The sequence below is a fragment of the Lissotriton helveticus genome, chromosome 1_2 (genome assembly GCF_964261635.1).
Source record: "Lissotriton helveticus chromosome 1_2, aLisHel1.1, whole genome shotgun sequence".
Classification (NCBI taxonomy): Eukaryota; Metazoa; Chordata; class Amphibia; order Caudata; family Salamandridae; genus Lissotriton; species Lissotriton helveticus.
Window position 1 is genome coordinate 42,627,371 of NC_136058.1, and position 21,597 is coordinate 42,648,967.

Here is a 21,597-nt window from a genome sequence, read left to right on the forward strand (position 1 = left end):
AAACAATCAATACACACAGAATGGTTAAACAGAAAAATGCCTACTTTCTAAAAGTGATACAAAAGGGGATGATGGATGGACCGTTTGAGCAAATCAAATATTCACCCTTAGTCAACTGATCTGTTTTTTTTTTGTTTTGTTTTTTCAAAAACCTTTATTGCTCTTTACACTGATAACATCCTGCCTGTAGCCCACAACCCGGAGGCCGGCGGCAGTAGGGTAAGAAGGATGGAACATGGAATTTCAAGTTTTACATAGCCTTTTAGCCGACAACCCTGGGGTCCGGCGGCGGGGCAAACATTTGTAGTGCCTTATACCGTACAAGTTCAAGTTTAAGGATGTCTTACCATTCCCTTCCAGAGAGGGCTATGGCGCCCTATCTTCCGCCCCTCCTCCCTATCTGTTCCTGAATCTCCCCGCAATAGTCTCACCCTTCGAGGATTTCTAACATAACAGAATAGAGCAAACAATACCCCCCACCCCAATTCGCACACACCCCGCCCCTCCCGTCATCTGGTATCCATGCTCACAATCACACACTAGTCAATTCTGACCTAAAGTCAGCCACTTTCCAGTCTAGCACTCTGCTCCTAGTTTGTGATAAAGCTAGACCTGTGCCAAGCTTCTCACCTATCTAATTGACTCTGCGCCTCAGTGGAAGTTCGCCGTACTTCCGCACCCCATGCTCTTATCTACCGCTCCTCCCCTTTTGCGAACCTTCTACTGCTCTAGGGTTCTCCTGTTGTGTGTGTCCCCTCCTGAGGATGTCAACTAAACATCTCCTGTCATAATTGGTTCGACTGACTGCGGCCTCTCAGTCGCCTGTTCCTCCGCCGTAGTGGTCACTGCATCACCCTAAGATGGGTCTGGTACAGGCACCAGAAGTTCTTAGGTCTACTTGTCAGAGGAAGTATCTCTGTTTGCGTACAGCAATACAACAGGTCGCGTGTCCATCGCTTAGCCATCGGGAGCGGGCCCCTCATCCAGCAGCACGCCACCGCACGCCTAGCTATCAGCATTCCCATGTCCACAAGTCTTCTAACTGCCACAGGTATGCCCCTGGAGTGGCCAAGTAGCGCCAGCGCTGGGTCTAGGGTCAACTCAAGTTCCAGTATTCTATTTACTGCCGTAAAGATGCTGGCCCAGTATTGCAGTACCCCAGGGCAGCGCCAAGCGAGGTGCATGAAGTCAGCAATTGGTTCGTGGCACCGCTCACATTCAGCAGACTGCCTGAGACCGTATCTGTGGAGCCTATCAGGGGTGTAGTACACTCTTTGTAAAAATTTGAAATGTATTAGTCTGTGTCTACCGTTCAGTGATATCTTTTGAGTGCTCGTGCAGCAATACCTCCACATATCGTCGTCGATGGTGACCTGCAGGTCTCTTTGCCAGACCACTCTGGCTTTACTGAGCTGTTGCACTCAGTGTGACAGTGCTGTTCTGTATAAATTTGTTATTAACTTCCGGGATGTCTCCGTTTTGATGACATATGTGAGTTCTGAGACCTCTGGCGGTTCCGTTAGGTCGGGCCCTAGCAGGTCTGAAAGGGCACTTCGCACCCTATGATATTGGAAACGAAGCAACATCGGTGCTGCTGCACCATCTGCTGCTGTCTGGTCCCAAGTCTTGACTGTGCCATCTAGGAATAAGTCCCCAGCCAATCTTATACCCAATGTGTTTAGTACTTGCACCACTCCTCTCTCCCTAGCTGGTGGTAGCCAGAGAGCCCATTCCAGAGGCATGATCGGTGAATATAACAAGGCGCCACTCTGTGCCTGCAAAAGAGAGTGCCAGGCATGGTTCGTAGCCGTGATAGAGTCTAATATGCCCGTCCGTCGGTCCACCGGTCTGAATATCGTGGCCGGGAGAGGCAATGGGTCCGCAAAAACACGTTCCATTCGCACGTGAGGAATGTTCACATCTCCGTGTATCCAAGTGTGCAGGTGGGCGGCTTGCGCTACCCTATATTAGAGCTCTAAGTCCGGAGCTCCCAATCCGCCCATACTGTATGGTAGAGTAAGGACAGTCCATTTTACCCTAAGTTGCTTGCCTTCCCACGCCAGCTTAATCATGAGCTGCGTCATGGTTTGAAAGAAGGCTTTTGACAATACCATCGGAATGGCGCTGAATAGGAAAAGGAATCTGGGCAGTATCACCATTTTCATGATGGCTATGCGCCCCATAAGGAATAATGGCAGTCTGCACCACGCCTCTACATCGTCTTCTAGCCTGCTGTAGGCAACCCCATAATTTTCTTTGAGTAGAGTGTCCGAGTCCGGGTGCAGTCGTACTCCTAGATACCTAACCGGGTCCACAGTCCACTGCAGCGGGAATTCCATCTCAAATCTACTGGTCGCTGGTGTTAAGGGGAAGGCCACTGACTTTGACCAGTTGACCCTTAGTCCTGAGAGCGCTCCGAAACGGACTACCTCTCTAAGCATAGACGATAAGTTGGTTTCAGGGTCCCTTACATACAGCAGGGTGTCATCTGCGTATGTCAAGACTACTATTTTATATGTTGGGAAACTCACACCCTCATTGCTGTGGTATTCGCGCAACACGCAGGCAAGCGGCTCAGCCACTAGAGCGTACAGCAAGGGGGATAACGGGCACCCTGTCTAGTTCCCCTACAAATGGGGAAGGAGTGCATGACCAAGTCGCCTAATTGGAGTCTAGCCATCGGGTTATGGTATAGGGCTCCCTGCATTTGCAGAAATGGTTCTCCCATTCCCATGCGCCGCAGCACCTGTTTCATGAAGGGCCATTCGACCGTATCAAAGGCCTTCTCCATATCCAGGAAAACCGCAATAGCCTTCGCTTCCTGTTTAACATGCTGCATGGTTCCAAGAACCGTGCGAATATTATAGGTCAAATTTCTGCTGGGGATAAAACCAGCCTGCTCTGGAGCTACCAGCCTGGGCGCCAAGAGCGCAAGTCGGGCGCGAGCACTTTAGCGTAGATTTTTGCATCTACATTAAGGAGTGATAGGGGCCTATACGAGCTGCACTCGTCGTGTGGTTTATCTGGCTTAAGTATTGTGATTATAAGGGCCTCCCTCATAGATCGTGGCATGCTACCCTCAAGACAGATGTCGTCGAACAGGGAGGATAAGTGCGGGATCAGTTGGTCTTGGAATGCTTTGTAAAAACCTACTGTGAGGCCATCGGCGCCCGGCGCGCTACCAGAGCGCATGCTCGCCAGGGCTTCCGTGATTTCATCTTTCTCTATCGGTAGCATCAGGAACTCCCGGTGCGTGTTCGTTAGCGTGGGTAGGTCTATGTGTTCTAAATAATCCGTTGTTTCCTCTGACACGGTGCCGCCTCTCGAGGAGTACAGATCTGCGTAATAGCTGCTAAACTCGTTTGCTATTTCAGTTTCGTCCATAACCACTTGGCCGTCAGACCTTTTCAGCTCTGTGCTATGGGACCTTCTTCTACTGCCCTTAAGTAAGCGAGCAAGCAAAGAGCTTGGACGTTCCCCTTCTCCATGAGTTCGCGCCGTGGCGTATTTCCCCATGTGTTGCACTTCCCTGTCTGCTTCCTCGTTGTATTCAGTTATAAGGGACTTTATCTCGTTCGCTACTGTTGCGTCTGACGTAAGCTGCTGCCGCTGCTCTAAAATCGCTAATTGTTTCTCTAACCTTGACAGCCTCTGTCTAATTGATTTAAGTACACTAGAGTGTTTAGTCATGGCTAAACCCTTAATGAATACTTTAAAGGCTTCCCACACCGTCTGAAGCTGTCTACTGACCCAATGTTAGTTTCAAAAAAGGTGTCTATCACTTCCGCCAGCTCACCCCTGAACAGCGGATCAATCAGTGAATATGGAGGGAAACGCCATGTGAATGGCGGGATCCGCTTCGTAGGAGTCGCTAGAACTAACAGAAGCGAGGAGTGATCAGACAGCGTGCAGGTCAGGACTGCGCAATCCTTTATGCGTCCCATCAGAGAGGAGGACGCTAGCCAGTAGTCAATTCTGGTGTGGATGTCATGGTATGCAGAGTAGTGTGTGTACCCTCCCTGCGCCGGGTGTCTGCATCTCCAGACATCCTCCAGGTCCATATTTATGAGTTCCGCTAGTAATGTTAGTGCAGCAGCTGAAGGTTGCGCAGTGGGCCGGCTGATCTATCTAGTGCCGGGTTAAGAACTAAATTGAGGTTACCCCCCCATAATAGCTGTACAGTGGAATATGTGCGTGAAACTGCCGCTAGATCATGGTAAAAGTCCGGGGAGTCGTAGTTCGGGCCATAAACATTTACGACTACTAGATCCATTCCCATTCCCTTGCAATGAGAGATCACAAATCTGCCCTCCTGATCCACCTTTAAAAGCGACGGCGTTAGTTTCGATCTCGGGTTGACCCCACGTCAATACACCCCTGGAGTGTGTTGTGAACCCGGCCGCTGTGGAGTTACCCGCCAGTCCCCTACTGAGCAGCATCTTACTTGAGAGTGGAAGGTGGGTCTCCTGTAAGAGGGTCAAGTCAATCCTCTGCCGTTGTAAATAGCATAAAACCTTGCGCAGTTTTCGGTGGTCATTAAGGCCCCGAACGTTCCACGTGAATGCTCTGATCACAGATGGCTGATCACTGGTAGTCGACACTGTTGTGTTTTCCATGTCTCTTATGTGAGTGTATCGCGTGTAGTGAGAAATTTCATGAGCCCTGGGTGGGCAGTGTGTGCGCATAAAGATAAAATCTGTCCCCTACCTTCAACTTGCTCAGTGAGCAACAAAACCTCCCCTCCCCATCCCACAGCAGACCACCCCCAATTTGGCCTTGCCGAACCCTGTGACTCGCCCCCTCCCCCTCAGTCTGACCCTCAACTTTCTAAGAAACTACTCCAGAGTGTATAGTGGTAGCCTAGGTCGCCATGCCACCAGTAATCAGTGCTAGAATGCTCTACACTGTGGCCGCGTCGCCCGCTACACGTTGTGGTTCATAGTTGGCACTAGTCGCCCTGGAGGCGAAAGACCTCGCCTAACAAGACTATCACCACTGGGTACAGGATATCAATCAGCGTCTTTCCTCCGCACTGGTGTTATCATTAACAGTCTACATTACAGAATACATGACACAAGCCCCTGAAAGCAGTTTAGCGCCACTAGTATCAAGACGTATCCAGAAGCCATTATTGCCCTGAGTAGCAAAATTTATCCAGGTTCACTACTACTATCTCATTCGTTACCTCAGTGTATTGCCTCAAGTCTTATCTCAGTCTGGAGAACTGGCATTCAGAGGGCAGCTCCTGTCCAGTCGCAAACTCTGCGCCTTACCGCCTTATGAAGCCATCTGTTAGTGGACCATCACTCCTTATCATCCAGTCTACTGCTCTCTTCGACTTCATCCCTCGGCTCCGAGGCTTCTTGCGCCGCTCTCTCCACTAGTTCTTAAGGGCTTGCTGTAGAGCTCTTGGGTCTGTAAACAGGTGTGATTGCCCCTGTCTGTTGACTCTCAATTTTGCTGGGTACAGCATCGCATAGTCTAGGCCCAAGTCCCTTAGCTGGCGCTTGTACGGTGTAAAGTGCTTACGTGCCTCCTGCACTCTGGCGGTGAAATCGGGATATAGAGGAATTTCCGATCCTTTGTATTGCAACGATTTCTTCTCTCTGGCCAAGCGTAGAGCCACGTACCTGTCCCTATAGTTGAGCAGTTTTGCAATAATCGGTCGCGGTGGGCCCCCGGGCGAGGGCGCGGACCCAGGGAGCGGTGGGCGTGCTCCACCACGAACATCTGGGAAAACCAGTCTTCCCCCAGTAGGGTGGTCAGCAATTTTTCTATAAAGCGCTCCATGTTGCCTGTCTGCGTTGTCTCCGGAAGGCCCGTGATCCTTAGATTGCTGCGGCGAGACCTCGCTTCTAAATCCTCAGTTTTGTCCTGCAGAGTCTGCATAAGCTTTTCGATTTTTTTGGGGCCTATGTCTAGTTTCGTTTGCGCCTCCTCCACCTCCGTCAATCTTCTCTCTGACATATCCAACCTTTCGGCGTGCTTGACTATCCGCTCCGCCATCCTGTCCATCCTATATGTGAGAGTGTCCATTTTTGAGCCCAGGGCCGCCAAGCTGCTCTGCAGGCCGTTTTCCATGGCCAGTAATATATTCTTTAGGTCTGAGTCTGTTGCCACTTCTCCACTTTCCTGTGAGGCCTCCTTGTCCGAGTTGGCAGACTCTTGCGGCTTCGAGCATCTCTGATCGAAGGAGATTTTTGTCTGGGTTTTGTCCCCTCTTCCCATCTTGCAGATCCCTGGATCGGTACTCAGTACCCAGGCAGAGAAAAACGCGCTGAGATCCAGTTAGGCCCCAGCCGCGTATAGCAACAGATGGTGCAGATCGCCGTGAGCGCCGCTATGTAGTTTAGGCTCCAATGGTGTCCATAGGATCCCACGCTGCAAAAAAGGCGAATTGTGCAGCAGGATTCGCAGTATCCAGCAAGTCCACTTCCGCCAGTCTCCCCTTGACGCAATTGTACAGTGGCAGCTCCGAGATGCGGCCCGGGGCTCCCCCCAGCCGGGTCAGTGGCACCCCTGACCTGTCCTGAAGCTTGCAGGTCCAGCCGGATAGGTCGTCCCCCAAAGCTCTGGTGGAGGAGAGGCGACGTCAATAGCTCCACTCTCAGGGTGTCACCCGCCGTCCAAAAGGCGTCTCTGGGTCTCGCTGTGGTGCGTGTGAACTGATCAGAGCCCAACAATGTGCTCCGTGGCCTTTAAAAGTGGGTTCGCTAGCGGTCACTTATTACCCAGTTCAACGGGATACAGCACTATCCCTTTGGCTGGTACGCCGATAGCGCAGCGTCAGGAACAGAGTCAGTGGGTCAGACTCCCTCTTGGTGGGCCCCACAAGCGCCTCGATGTATGAGCTGTCTCTCGCACTGTGCACACACCGGGGCCATACAACTTTATTTACTGGCCATGAGGGCGCGTCCCCTCTGCCCACACCTCCGGTGCAGAGATCAGCACCGCTCGCCGCCGGTATCCACCGCCTCACTAGTCTTTCGCGCCACTCACTCAGTGAGCCCAGAGTGTTCAAGCCGGCTCCCCAGGCCCCAGTATAGTGTAGAGACTGGGCACTGTGCAGGGCAGCCTTCCGGTGTGCGTTCCGGTCCACTCCCTGCAGCTCGGCAGTAATCGGATGTCCCGTTCCGCACATCCCCAGTCACAGTGTTACTCCTTGGCCGCACGTCGTGCGACGTCGCGTGGGTTGACAGCGCACTCAAGTCCGGGGCTTTGAGGCCTGAATCTTCACCGCCCCGACGCACCTCAAAACTCCAGTATCGCAGCGTTGCCGGAGGAAGGCCGCTGTGCGCTTCAGCTCTTCAACTGTGCAGGGAAGTCAGTTCCGACGCCCATAGATAAGGCTAGCGCAGGATTCTGTAGGATTTTAGCTAACCACGCAGCGGATTCCCAGGCTTATTCGGCCATCTTTGCTGCTGGCAAGCTCCGCCCCCCCAATTGATCTGGGTTTAATCCATCACATTCTTTAGCTCACTCTGCCACCCCAGTTCAGACATGGCCATATGAAAATCAGTCTGACCCTGTGCCTCATGGGAACAGTCCAGCCCGAACTGCCAAGCCATGTCTTCCCTGGACCGGAAACAAGCATCCTGGAACCGGTTTCGGATTCATAATCCTCATCATACAGGCTATCTTGAATCCAGTGGCAAAGTGAGCAAGGGACTCACGTCTGACCATACCCTGCCAACTTAGGGCGAACAAAGCGATACAAAAGGGGATGGTGGACGGAGCGTTTGAGCAAAGCAAACACTTGCCCCAAGTCAACTGATCTGGGTTTAATCCATCACATTCTTTAGCTCACTCTGCCACCCCAGTTCAGACATGGCGTTATGCAAATCAGTCTGACCCTGTGCCTCATGGGAACAGTCCAGCCCGAACTGCTAGGCCATGTCTTCCCTGGACCAGAAACAAGCATCCTGGGACCGGTTTCGGATTCATAATCCTAATCAGCCAGGCTATCTTGAATCCAGTCGCAAAGTGAGCAAGGGACTCACGTCTGAGCATACCCTGCCAACTTAGGGCGAACAAAGCGATACAAAAGGGGATGATGGACGGAGCGTTTGAGCAAATCAAACTCTCACCCTCAGTCAACTGATCTGGGTTTAATCCATCACCATTCTTTAGCTCACTCCGCCACCCCATATATATATATATATATATATATACATATATGTTCCTTTCCATGTGGCCCCTTTCCCAGGTCACCGGGCGCTCTACGGCGGTGCAACGTGATGCGGCAGAGCCCAGCCGCGTTAAAATTCTTGCAGTTTTGATTTGGTGCTTGTCCACTATCATACTTCTTGTGTGCATCATCATTGAGCTATCGATCCAGCATATAAAATGTTATTAGGATATAATGTACATACATGTATGGGCTAAAACCATCAATATATTTATAAAGTATATTCTAACCAGAACAGAGAATGCTGCTTCCGTAATATGAACACTGAACCCCCAGGAAAGACCATATATTTGCATCAACATATACCAAATAGGATGCATATGAGTGCACCAAATAGGATGCATATGAGTGCACCTCTTTCACAACACGTGCAGCGTGAAGGAAAAGTAGAACCTCCATCTGTAATGCAACTGTTAGCCATTTATTTGACATTCACACTCCTAGAATCCGTTGCACACAGTATGTTTTTTATGGCTTAGCAGGAACACTGATTAGGGCTTTTACGGAATGAAGGCGTTGAATTACTTAACGTACCATTCTTGCTGGTATTGGTAACTTGTATATTCTTGTACATACTCCTGTCCCCAATCTTTTTGATGCAAGGTAAAATCCAAAGTCTTGATAGAAAACAGCTGTATGAGTGTGATGTTTTAGGATATTCAAGAGTGATAACATTAATTGAACATCAGCCTATTGAGCCTAAGATGTTATTGTGCATTCCCTGTTAAACTGAGTGTCCACTCCCTTGCTAATTTCCTAAATGACTTGCAGAAGGCTTGGGGCATTTCCCCAGAACAGGTCAGTGTTCAGCATTCCGTCCATCATCTTTTTGTGTTGCTATAGCTGCCCTAAGTGGGAAGGGTATGCTCAGACGTCGACCCCGTGCTTGCTTTACCACTGGATTTAAGCTACCCTGGCTGATGAGGTATGATACCCCGAAACCAGTACCTGAGTGCTTGTATTCCAGTCTAGGGAGGACCTAGCCTGGCAGTTCGGGCTGGACTGTTCCGTTGTGGAGCAGGGTCAATACTGATTTGCATATGGCTGAGTCCAAACTGTGGTGGCATGGTGAGCAAAAGAACCATGGGTTTAACCCAGATCTGTGTCTGGGGGTGAGTGTTTGACAATGTTCAGAATTCCGTCCATCATCTTTTTGTATTTCTAGTGTTATAACCATAAGGTGGCAGACTTATTCCACTGAAGTGAAAGGGATTTTTGCAATCTAGAGAAGGTAAAAGCCTAGTGTTAGAACTGGGGGTCTCTAGTTGGCTGCGGCAGTTACTTTAGTCCAAATAGGGTCCCTTGCTTCTAGTCAGGGAAAGGAGGGATCCCCTCACCCCCTGGTAGCTTGGCACGAGCAGCCAGGATTATCTTCAAGGCAATGTGTAAAGTATTTGCAACCACACTCCCAGTGACACAGTGATAACACCACAAATGAACACCAAACTGATGTATTAAAATAGCGGTATCTTTATCAAGAAGAAAAATATGTTAAGACCAAACGATAAAAATCCAACATATGCATATTCATAATATTTCCCTTTGTCCGGTTATTAGGCCAACAAACATTTGTAGGTTCTTGCTGTATTAATGAGCAGTTCACGATGTCCAAATGCAGTCCTAATGCAATGCTATGCAGTTCGTTAAACAGTTCGAATTATCAGACTAATGCAGTTTGTAATGCAAGAATAATGCAATCCTCAGTGCAAGTAATCAGGCAGTTCGTAATGCAAGAATAATGCAATCCTCAATGCAAGTAATCCGGCAGTTCGTAATTCAAGAATAATGCAACCCTCAATGCACATAATGATGCAGTTCGTAATGCACGTATAACGCACTCCTTAATGCAAGTAATAAGGCAGTTCGTAATGCGAGAATAATTAAATCCTCAATGCACATAATCAGGCAGTTCGTAATGCAGGAATAATACAATCCTCAATGCACCTAATCAGGCAGTGTAGTGTACATATAACCCACTCCTTAATGCAAGTAATAAGACAGTTCATAATGCAAGAATATTTCAATCCTTAATGCACATAATCAGGCATTTCGTAATGCAAGAATAATGCAATCCTCAAAGCAGGTAATCAGGCAGTTCGTAATGTACGTATAATGCACTCAATGCAAGTAATAAGGCAGTACTTAATGCGAGAATATTTCAATCCTCAATGCACATAATCATGCAGTTCGTAATGCAGGACTAATACAATCCCTAATGCAAGTAATAAGGCAGTTGGTAATGCAGGAATAATTCCAGGCCAATCGACGCGATTAGCGCAGGCACCACTAGGCCCCAACCACAGACAATCAGTCCTGAACTTCCGAGGGTGGCCCGATACTGCCGGGCAGGTCCGGGCCGCTCGAGGGCTCAGTGTGTCTAACACGATGCAGTGGGAGAGAGACGGGAGCACTCCTGTACTCCTCCTGCGCCTCCCCAGGCCACACACGCTTGCAGCTCCCGACCATAGTCCAAGCCTTACCTGGGGGATGTGTTGCCTCGCTCTCTCTCTTCCCGCTTGTCGGACGTCCTGCTGGGCGCTCCCGATGACGACGCAGCTCTGATGCAAGGCCGACACTGTAGCCGGACAGGTTACGGCGCTGCCTTCTCCGTTGCTGTCGATCTTGGGCAGATTCCTCTTGTGAACAACATCATGATTACCTCACGACTTCCTTAGCTTTAGGAAATCCTTCAGCACTTTGCGGCTCGGGCCTGCAGCGGCGATCTTGACCCACAGCGTCAGTTACGGATGGCAGCTCAGGCCACAAACGGCTACACAGCAGCGTGGACAATGATTCCCGCTGCGGGGTCACTGCAGTCACTGGGCGCTTTCCAACCAGCACCACGGACCCCACGGCAATCTCAGGCTGCACACGCATACGCACAAAGTGTTGCTGAGAATCTTTGGGTTTCGGGCCACACAGTCCTGGGGCAATGCTTACGAAGGTCTCAGGCTGCAAAAAGCACATGCACACAGCGCCGCTGAGATACATTTAGAAACTTTTATGTCCCTGAGTTTCCACAACAGGAAGCCAGCTCTCCTTGAGCCCTTGGGGAGAAAGTTACTTTGGGACACAGCACACAGCAAAGTCCTTTCAAGCAGGGGGACACAGCACACAGCAGAGTCCCTTAGCCTCTCCTTGGTAAAATAAGCAAACTGCAGGCCAGCCTCAGAACACACAGCACTGGTCAGTCCTTTTGTTCAGTCTCTTCAGCTGTTCTTCCTTGGCAGAGGTTCCTCTTGACCACAAAGTTGTTTCAATCATTTTCAGTCTTGATCAGTCCAACGTTCAGGGGTTTCTGCTCTCAAAGTTAATCCCCTAAATTGTCTGTGAAGTCTTTGTGTTCAGGGGACACTGACCCCTGTCCAAACCAGTTCTGGGTGTCTCCCTGACAGTGACACCTTCTTCATTTGATAGTAGGGGTCTGGTTCCCCAATCACTCAGCAGGAGGTGGAGCCATTCTTGTATGGCAGCATCCCAGGCCTCTTTACCTCCAGGGGGCTTCTCCTCCCCCCTACAATCCAGATGCAGGCCAGCCTGTGGCTGTCTCACCTACGCCTCCCCTGGGTCAAGACATTTCCCAGATCCTATCACATTCAAATCCAAACAGTCAATCCACAATCAGGCAGAGACACACAGAATTGTTAAAACAAAAAAACAGCCACTACTAAAAGTGTGGTTTCTAAACACAAAATTCAAAAACCACCTTTACAAGTGTCTTTCCTACTGCAAATGAACTTCATAACCGCAGTGCAAGCATTACTTTTCAATCACCACCTCAACTCCACATTGGAACACATGAAACAACCATGAGAGGCATCTTACATACTTGAAAAGAACTTAATTAAAGCCCTGAAGACGTTTGACCTTGTCACCTTAAGCCTGAAGAAATTACACTGGCTCTGCCACCAAGTATGCATCATCTTCAAGACCAGCTGCATCACCTGCAAAACATTCAGCAACACCACCAGTGTGTGGCTAACAAATTAACCACCGCAGATGGACAGTGCCACAGAAAGGCAAGGACAATGCCATACTGGAAAAGAAGAAATGGAAGAAAGACTAGAAGCAAGATATTTTACTGCTTACTCCCCGCATATCATAACAAAACTAAACACACATCACTTCTAATAAAACAAGCACACCACTTGACACAAACCACATACACCTGTCTGAATGTAAACAATTTTGATTTGCCACACAGTGCTCCCACCCACATTTCAGTGCTTCCCTTCTAGGTTTGTGTTATGTATGCCCTACTAAATACATGCACATATGCCTGCCTTACCCAAGACTGGCCTACGCTCCCCTCAAGAGATTTTGATAAGCACAACTTCCTCCCATTCACTCCCATTCGAGAGATGACAAAGAGTCTAGATCACCAGCTGTTCCTGAAAAGAACTGCTCATCAAAAGCCTGGAGCTTTATACCTGTGTGATGATGGAGGTGCTGACTGGCTATATAGGTGCTGACTGCTCGTTAACACTTTGTACTGGAAGGTCCGTCTCAAAGGAGTTGACTACTAATGATTGGAGTGCCTCTGTTAGAATACCTTTTAGAATCCTGCCTTGACATTTCACCTATGAATAGAGCGACAAATGGCAGAATCCGATATTCTCTTGGATTCAGGCTTTCATTGCTGTGGCACCCATGGATGCCACTGAATCGATGCAAAATCCGGTACCTAAGTCAAAGGCTCCTTTCTTGTGATTCTAAACAGGTGAGTCTAGTTTCAGCACAAGTTCACAAAGAACTTATGCAAAGCTTTGCTAAACCCAACACACTTCTACATTAAAATGCAAGCACCAAAAATTCTTCAGCAATCTATAATATGCAGTCCTTATTTCCTGCTATACCCAGGACAGGATAAAACATATGTGCAACCATTCTGAAAATATCCATCACCTGATTGATCTAGTGGTGACATATTTAGGATAAAGAAGGCCAGTTACCCAACAGTAGATTTCAAAGATTTTTGACAATTTAAAAATGTATCGCTTTTAAATATTACCCTATGTCCAGGGTCATCTGTCACTGAAGTACATGCACCAGAAACCAGCATTTCTTCTAAACTTCCTTCTGAAAGCAAACATATATGTTATACATGCCCGATAGCTCCAAATTATAGCTCCAAATTATAGCTCCTTTAGCACCACAACTATTTAGAGACCTATACATGTATATTCAAGAACTTGAAGGAAACTGATATGTGGCATCTCCTTTACCCGATCCCCTCAACGAGTTTGTGCTATTTCTTTTTTAGAATGTTTAATTGCACTCTTTGTAAGTAAATTGCTAAGTAAATTTTACCTCATTTCGTCTCTTTAGTTGTGTATTTTTGTACTGATCATCGTGTACTCTTAGGCAATTTCTCTGAGAAAGGCCTTGATGCTTGTGCTGAACTTGGGTTCTCTTAGGATTCCTAAGAGAACCCAGTATTTCCAACTAAGCGCTATCTTACTTTACATGTGTGAGAGCTCAACCACAGCTCTTATCAAGATGGAAACCACTGCCCCAAAGTTTATTAATCTTGCTTTCCTATAGTGCAGGTCAGTCTTGGGACTAATCATCCTATTCTTTCAGTTGGATGGCGTTGTCTATGATATTTCTCAACCCTGCAAATTGTACTTCATTCATCCCTGGTCAGACAGTCCTGTTCAAGACTGACGACCAAGTGGCAACATCCTAAATCATCTAACATGGGACAATGAAATGTCTTAATTCTGGCAGCAGTGAATGTGGTGTTGCTTACCACGTCATACTTTGGAGGTGGGAAGGCTGCACCGAAGAAACAGTTCAGTTGACACTTAGACGTGCACCATATCTATCCCAGTCTTCCAACTAATAACACCCAGACTAAGGGAAGCGTAAGTGTGTATATTTCCCTCTGAGATTAGTTTTCTTTGCGCTTAAAGTTCTCATTCCCAGTCATCAGGACCCTGTCATTTGGGTAGTCAGCTGGAGCTTTGTATGCTTTTCCTCCAACTTCTGCTACTTCAAAGAGTACTTTGGAAAATGTCCCAAAAGAAGACTGAGTACTGCAGTCACACAGTCTGTGTCTTGTTTCTGCCCTTCTATTTGTACTCCTTTGCAGTAGATTTAAGATATTAATTACAGTTTCTTGTTGCTCAAATGGGTGTAACTTTTGATATTGATATGTTTCCCTCATCTTCGTTACTTGATTTTACTTGTGGGAAAGTGTCACTCAGAGTTGTTGAAATGTCACTCATAATTACACTGAAATTATGAAAATGTCACATATAAGCAATCAGAAACCTTGGCAACTATGGCACCATGATTAAGTAACAAACTCACCGCCTTCAGCAGCAGGATGTGATGTCAGGCCACCCTCCCCTGCCCTCCCCCCCCAGCAAGACGTTTTATGGTAAATCCACTTAATCTGACCGTTCCTGCCCCCGCTGTGACGGTAGTATCCATTGCAGCAGCAGCTTTAGCGCAGCTGCAAGCAACAAATCGGCAGGAGCATTGCGCGCAAGGCATGGGCGGTCGTTGCCAGCTACCACGCCATAATATTACAGTTTTAGGCAGGGCTTCATGAGGCTTAGACACTATGCAAATGCATGACAACGCATTTAGGTGCGTTGATGCGGAGCACCACACTGAAATGCGTTAGTCTAACGCCTGATGCGTGATACTTGGCAGGACTTTGGTCCCTCTAATTCCTTCCTATTGGTACATAGGGTGACCAACCGTCCGTAAATTTCACGGACAGTCCGTAATTTCGGCCGTCTGTCCGTTGTCCGTCAAGGATTCTTTAACGGACGCCATTTGTCCGTCATTTTAACAGGGCACCGGTTGCCCCACCCTAAAGCCGGCACAGCTTGCACCCACCTCCCTTCTTCACTCCGATGCTGCACCAAAGCTCCTCAGATACTCAGCAGCATTGGAGAGGCACAGCGGGATGGCGACCCTCACACCTCCAGCCCTTGATGACCTGTTAAGAGGTGCTTCGAAGGTGACTGAGAGGGAGGGGCTGCAGGTTCAGGAGCAGCAACATCTATTCACATGCAAACAGCCCTGAATGCATCATGTCTCTGCTATTTAGAGGGGGGCTCACACATTCCATTTCTACCCAGGGCCCCAAACATCCTAGACTTGGCCAGATTACACCCCTGATTACACAGAGGCAGCATGTGGTTCTCTTCACCGAGCTTAATTACGGTCACTAAATTGTAAGCAAACCTCGGTTCTTCAAACATGCAGTCTATAATGTAATACAATAAAGAAATGGCACAATCGCACCCACACTGATTAACAAAGTATGGAGGACAATCAGTTCCAACAGTTCTCTTAGAGTATCTCCTGTAAGTACTGTACATCACAGTGGGGGATGGCATTTTGGACAGAGAGCCTGTCTTCTCGTTGTATTGTGCAGGAGGGGGCGAGGAGCCCAATATGATACTAGAATACTGCATGCCCACCCCTGTGCCCACCCTGGTGGATCCTGTTCCCTCTCCTGTGATGGCTCCTGCCCTCCCCTCAGTGATGGCTCCTGTCCCCCCCATGTGGCAGCTCCAGTCCACCCCCCCGCCTGTGATGGCTCCTGTCCCCCCATGTTGTGGCTCCAGTCCACCCCCGCCTGTCATGGCTCCTGTCCCCCCATGTTGTGGCTCCAGTCCACCCCCGCCTGTCATGGCTCCTGTCCCCCCATGTTGTGGTTCCAGTCCACCCCCCGCCTGTGATGGCTCCTGTCCCTCGCCTGTGATGGCTCCTGTCCACCCCCCACTGTGATGGATCCTGTCGCCCCCCCCTGCCTGTGTTGGCTACAGTCCACCCCCCGCCTGTGATGACTTTTGTCCCCCCCCTGTGGTGGATCCTGTCTCTGCCCTGGGTGGCTTCAGTCCCAGTCCTGGAACGGCCTTACAGCGAGGGTGGAGTTCTTGATGGGCCTCTTCTCAAAAGGGCTCAGCTCAAAATTAATATGGAAAGGTGGGCGAGTAAGTAAGTGAAGGGATGGGTGAATGGCTGGATGAATTAGTGAAAGGGTGAATGGATGAATGAAAGATTGAATAAATGGATAATGAGAGAGGATGGATGGATTGATGAGTGAGGGGAAGGATGGAGAGAAAATGTAAATCGCTGGATGTATGGGTGGAAGGGTAGATGGCTGAGGGGAAAGATGGATGAGGGGAAGGATGATGGATGAGGAGAAGGATGGATGGATGGATGGAGGGGAAGGATGGATGGATGAGGGGAAGGAGACATGGATGGGATGGGTGGATGGGTGAGGGGAAGGATGGATGAAAGGAAGAATGGATGAGTGGAAGGATGGATGGATAAGGGGAAGGATGGATGGATGAGGGGAAGGATGGATGGATGAAGGGAAGGATGGATGGATGAGGGGATGGATGGATGAGGGGAAGGATGGATGGATGAGGGGATGGATGAGGGGAAGGATGGATGGATGGGTGGGTGAAAGGATGGATGGATGGAGAGTGGGTGGGTGGGTGAAAGGATGGATGATGAGTGGGTGGGTGAAAGGATGGATGGGTGATGAGTGGGTGGGTGAAAGGATGGGTGGGTGGGTGGATGGTGGGTGGGTGAAAGAATGGATCAGTGGATTGGATGGTGGGTGGGTGGATGGTGGGTGGGTGGGTGGATGGTTGGGTGGATGATGGGTGGGTAGGTGGATGAGTGAAATGATGGATGGATTGATGGATTGATAAGTGCAAGGGTGAATGAATGGACATATGAGTGAAAGGGTGGATGTAAGGATGGATGAGTGAGTGAAAGGGAGGGTAGATGGACAAAAGGATGAATAGATGTGTGAAGGAGTGAAATGATAGATGGATGAATGATAGGGTCAATGGATGGATTGATGAGTGGATGAGTAGATGGATGGGTGGGTGGATGGATGGATGGAAGGAAGGATGGCTAAGTAAAAGGGTCAATGGAGAGAGAAAGGTAGGATGGATGGATGACTAAGAGAGTGGATGGGTGGGAGGATTAGTAAGTGAAAGGATGGCTGGATTGGTGAAAGGGTAAATGGCTGAATGGATGAGTGAATGGATGGATGGGATGAAGAGTGGATGGATAAGTGTACAGATGGATAGGGTGAAAGGGTGGATGGATGGATGGATGGATGGATAATGGAGGATGAGTGGAAGGATGGATGAGGGGATGGATGAAGGGATGGATGAGTGAAATGATAGATGGAAGGATACATGATGGATAGGTTTGCAAATGGTTGAATATGTTTGGAAATGGCTGGGCTTACTTATATACTGTTGCGCGACCTCTGATGTGTCAGTAAAACGTACCTATTGTCCTGAAGTTTTGTCCTGAATTTTGACCTCCTGTCCTGAATTTGTGTCCTGAATTTTGACCCTTTGTCCTGAATTTTTACACTCACCGTCCTGAATTTGCACCAATGCCAGTTGGTCACCCTATTGGTACATAGAGAAAAGTGCGAGTGCAAAAATATTTTGACCGAAACCGGTGATGCGTGCTAAATGTAAAAACGGTAAAAATAAAGTTTGGGTGCCGTTGTGCAATTTGCACCACAGTCTGATTGATGTCATTGGTGTAATTCACAGGAAATCTAGACTATTGACAGCTCGTGTATACCTTTTACTAGTTTCCCTATAGTCGTGCAATATTTTCTGTGATGGGCTTAGCATGTTTCTTATTTGTGTCTGCTTTTATGATTTCACATTGAAAAAAATTCCCAAATTATTAGATACTCGTAAGTGTATTACATCATCAAAGACGCTGTTCCAGTTACTTTATATGTTTTGAACTTAATGATGTATTTTTTTTATGTAATATAGAGCCTTCGAATGAACCTGATGTCGAGGACAAGGGAAAAACAAAATTTAGACTTTCCGGATTCAAGTCAATACTTCACCAAGCAGACTCAACGACTAAAATGCAAATATCACATAGGGAGGCAGCTGATGATATACGCCATGCTGATAGTCTGTTTCATTCAATGGCACAACATAAACCTCGTGTGTTGCACAGCAGGCAGAACAGCTCAGAGAAGAAGCTGTCTAGGAAAACCTACTGCTACGCAAAATTCTCTGCTTTTTATGCAATTGATAAGGCCTACACAGCGAGGCAGAGGCATGAAATACAGGAGGAAAAGATGCACAAGGTTTTCCTTATTCAATCAGCCAAAAAAGAAGCACACGTCAATGTGAACGGATTTTTACTGGAGAAAAGGAGTGAAGCTTTAAGACAACGTGAAGTAGATGGTTTGAAACTACAAAACGGTATTCTACAACTGCAGCTCAGTAATTCACAACATATTCAAAATATGAAAGAGAGGTACATCCAGTCTTTAGAGCAGAAGAAACATAAGCAGGTGGATAATAAATTTGTCCAAGTATTTAGAACTAAACATACTTCAATGACAAAAACTTTGCTTAACCATGATAGAGCCGTATTCAGAGAAGACACTGCGCTGGAAAAAAAGAGACATTTGGAGGGACTACGACAACAGCAAATAGAACAGAGATTTTTGATCAAAGATCTAAAAGAATACAGGTATGACGCATTGGTGTGGAGACAGTGAATTGTACTGTTGTGTTGAGTTGTAAAGTGTACCTTTTGGTAGATAAATATGTCTACAAACGAATGTAAGTTGTAGGGGCACACTGAATTTTATTCCCAACGCAATGCCACTTTCATACAGCAATATCCCCGAAACAGCCCATTTTATAAGTAATAGCTTCCAATCTTCCAAACATTTTCTAAATCAGGTCCGTAAATAACCATCCAGAACATCAAAATTAGCTTATTCATGTAATTTCTTGTGATCTTGCTGTTGAAGTAAACCACCATGATCAATACCTGCTACCTCATGCTCATCACAGTTTTTACTTTCTGATGGATACTTGATACTTACTCACTTTAGAATACTCCCCAGGTGCCAGACTGTAGTGTTCTCGATCAGAGGGTTTGTGAAGCCCCAGAAGTGACGAAGCAGAACTACATATAAGCATCACCCCATACGCTGATTTTAGTTCCTTTCTTTCAGCACCCTCTGCGCTGAATCTCGAGCTCAAATTTGTCGGTTTCCAGATTACTTTTCAAATGATTTTACTAGCGATCTGAGTAACCACGTCCCCTCCCAAAGCAACAGATTTCAAGCAATGCTGAGTCTGCTGGAATCAGATGTTGGCAATAGACCAACACAAGGTTTGTCTTTGGTGTCTGGGTTCGGACCACGTCTCGTAATTGTGTGATAACTGGACGATCATGCACTTCGAACTGACTTTGGCTCAAGTGTCATGTTATGAAATAACTAAAGTGCAACTGGTCATCATGATGTCTGACTCCAACCCACTGCCCTTGCCATGTCGCTCCCACCTGCGAGGCTCCACAATTTTTTATTATGCCAGAACAGAGAACATCCCAGGATGTTGATGATGATGATGGTAATGGTGATGGGGCTGGATTTCTTCCCCCTCACTATATTAATGACGGCATACACGTGAGTTTACATAATGTCAGTGGGATTGGCAACTTGACTCACTGCTTGGGCCACCAACAGAAGACAGTGTCTCATTTTTTTAATTTTTTATCTTTTATTTATTTTTAAGCGCACAATCACCCGTAAGGGTCTCTAGGCGCCGTCAGGAAGATTAAGCAAGCTATTGCCCAGAGTCATATGGTGCAGGGCCAATCTGCTGCCGGTGCCGGGGATCGAACCGCGACCCCCAGATTCCGGAGTCAGTCGCCCTACCGCGGCGCCACTTTGCAGTGGTGGCCTGAAGGACAGCGGAGGCCCTTTATAGAGACCAAAACAAATGTTCTTACAGAGATTTTACAACCTGGGCCATCTAATTTGAAACCCTTGCTTCCCTTTAGTCCAGGATGAATCCCAGGTTGCGTGCATGGTCAGTGGGTGTAGGTGCGGTGCCCAGTGCTGTGGGCCACTAGGAGTCGTCCCAGGCGGATGGGGATGGTCCGAGGATGAGGACCTCCGTCTTGTCTGAGTTCAGTTTCAGACGGCTAAGTTTCATCCATTCAGCGACGTTTTTCATTCCTTCCTGGAGGTTGAGTTTGGCGGTGGCTGGGTCTTTGGTGAGGGAGAGTGTCAGCTGGGTGTCGTCGGTGTATGAGATGATGTTGAGGTTGTGTTTGCGTGCGTTGGCGACGAGGGGGCTCATGTAGATATTGAAGAGGGTTGGGCTGAGCGATGAGCCTTGGGGTACGCCGCAGATGATCTTGGTGGCCGCGTGCGGAAGGGAGGGAGGCAGACTCTCTGGGTTCTGTCGGAGAGGAACGAGGTGATCCAGTCCAGGGCTTTACCTTGGATCCCGGCGTTGTGGAGGCGGGTTATTAGGGTGCAATGGCACACTGTATCAAAGGCGGCTTAGAGATCTAGGTGGAAGAGGGCTGTTGTTTCCCCATTGTCAAGCAGGGTCCTGATGTTGTCAGTGGCTGCGATGAGGGCGGTCTCGGTGCTGTGGTTGGCTTGAAATCCGGACTGGGATGGGTCGAGGGAGCCATTGGCCTCGAGGATCGTGGTCAGCTGTTTATTGATGATCTTTTCGATAACTTTTGCAGGTAAGGGAAAAAGAGAGATGGGGCGGAAGTTCTTGAAGTCTTTAGGGTCCGCTGTGGGTTTCTTCAGTAGGGCGTTGATCTCTGTGTGCTACCAGCTCTCTGGGAAGGTGGCGGATGCGAGGGAGTTGTTTATGACGTTCCGTAGGTGGGGTGCGATGATGGTGTCGGCTTTGTTGAAGATGTGGTGAGGGCATGGGTCGGAAGGAGAGGCGGAGTGGATGGTGTTCATAGCGTGGGCGGTGTGTTCAGTGCTGATGGGAGTCCAAGTTCTGAGGGTGGTTGTAGGGGGTGTTGGTTCGGTGGCTGGGGGCGGAGTCTGGGCGCCGAAGCTGTCATGTATATCTGCGATCTTGCGGTGAAAGAATGTGGCCAGGGGGTTGCAAAGGTCTTGCGACGGTGTGATGTCGTTGCTGCTGGTGCTGGGGTTGGAGAGCTCTTTTATGATGCTGAAGTGTTCCTTGCTGTTGTGTGTGTTGTTGTCAAGCCCCTCTTTGAATGATGTCTTTTTGGTGGTGCGGATCAGCTGGTGGTGTTTGTGAGTGGCGTTCTTGAGGGCTGTCAGGTTTTCTGTCGTCTGTTCACGGCGCCAGGTTTTCTGGAGGGTTCGGCAGGATTTCTTCGATTCTTTGAGGTCGTCGGTGAACCATGTTGTTTTGCTGTTGCCGGGCTTGCCTAGAGGGTTCTTCAGTGGTGCAAGGGCATCGGCGCAGTTGATGATCCACTGTGTGAAGTTGCGGGCTGCGTCATTGGTGTCAGTAGTGTTGATTGGTGGGTTCTGTCTCAGTGATGTGGTTTGCTGGTCTGTGGTGACTTTGCTCCAGCATCTGTGGGGGATCTGTTGCGGGCGGTGGTGGGGTTTGGTCTTCTTAAAG

The 21,597-nt window shown here is 48.4% G+C and overlaps 1 protein-coding gene across 1 annotated transcript in view; it reads left to right on the plus strand.

The window, feature by feature from the left end:
• The window catches only part of LRRIQ3 (leucine rich repeats and IQ motif containing 3), a 418,548-nt gene that overhangs the window by 367,976 nt on the left and 28,975 nt on the right, over positions 1-21,597 (plus strand). Inside the window, 1 exon segment of the mRNA XM_078673417.1 lies at positions 17,980-18,697. Coding sequence (XP_078529543.1) covers positions 17,980-18,697 — 718 coding nt within the window.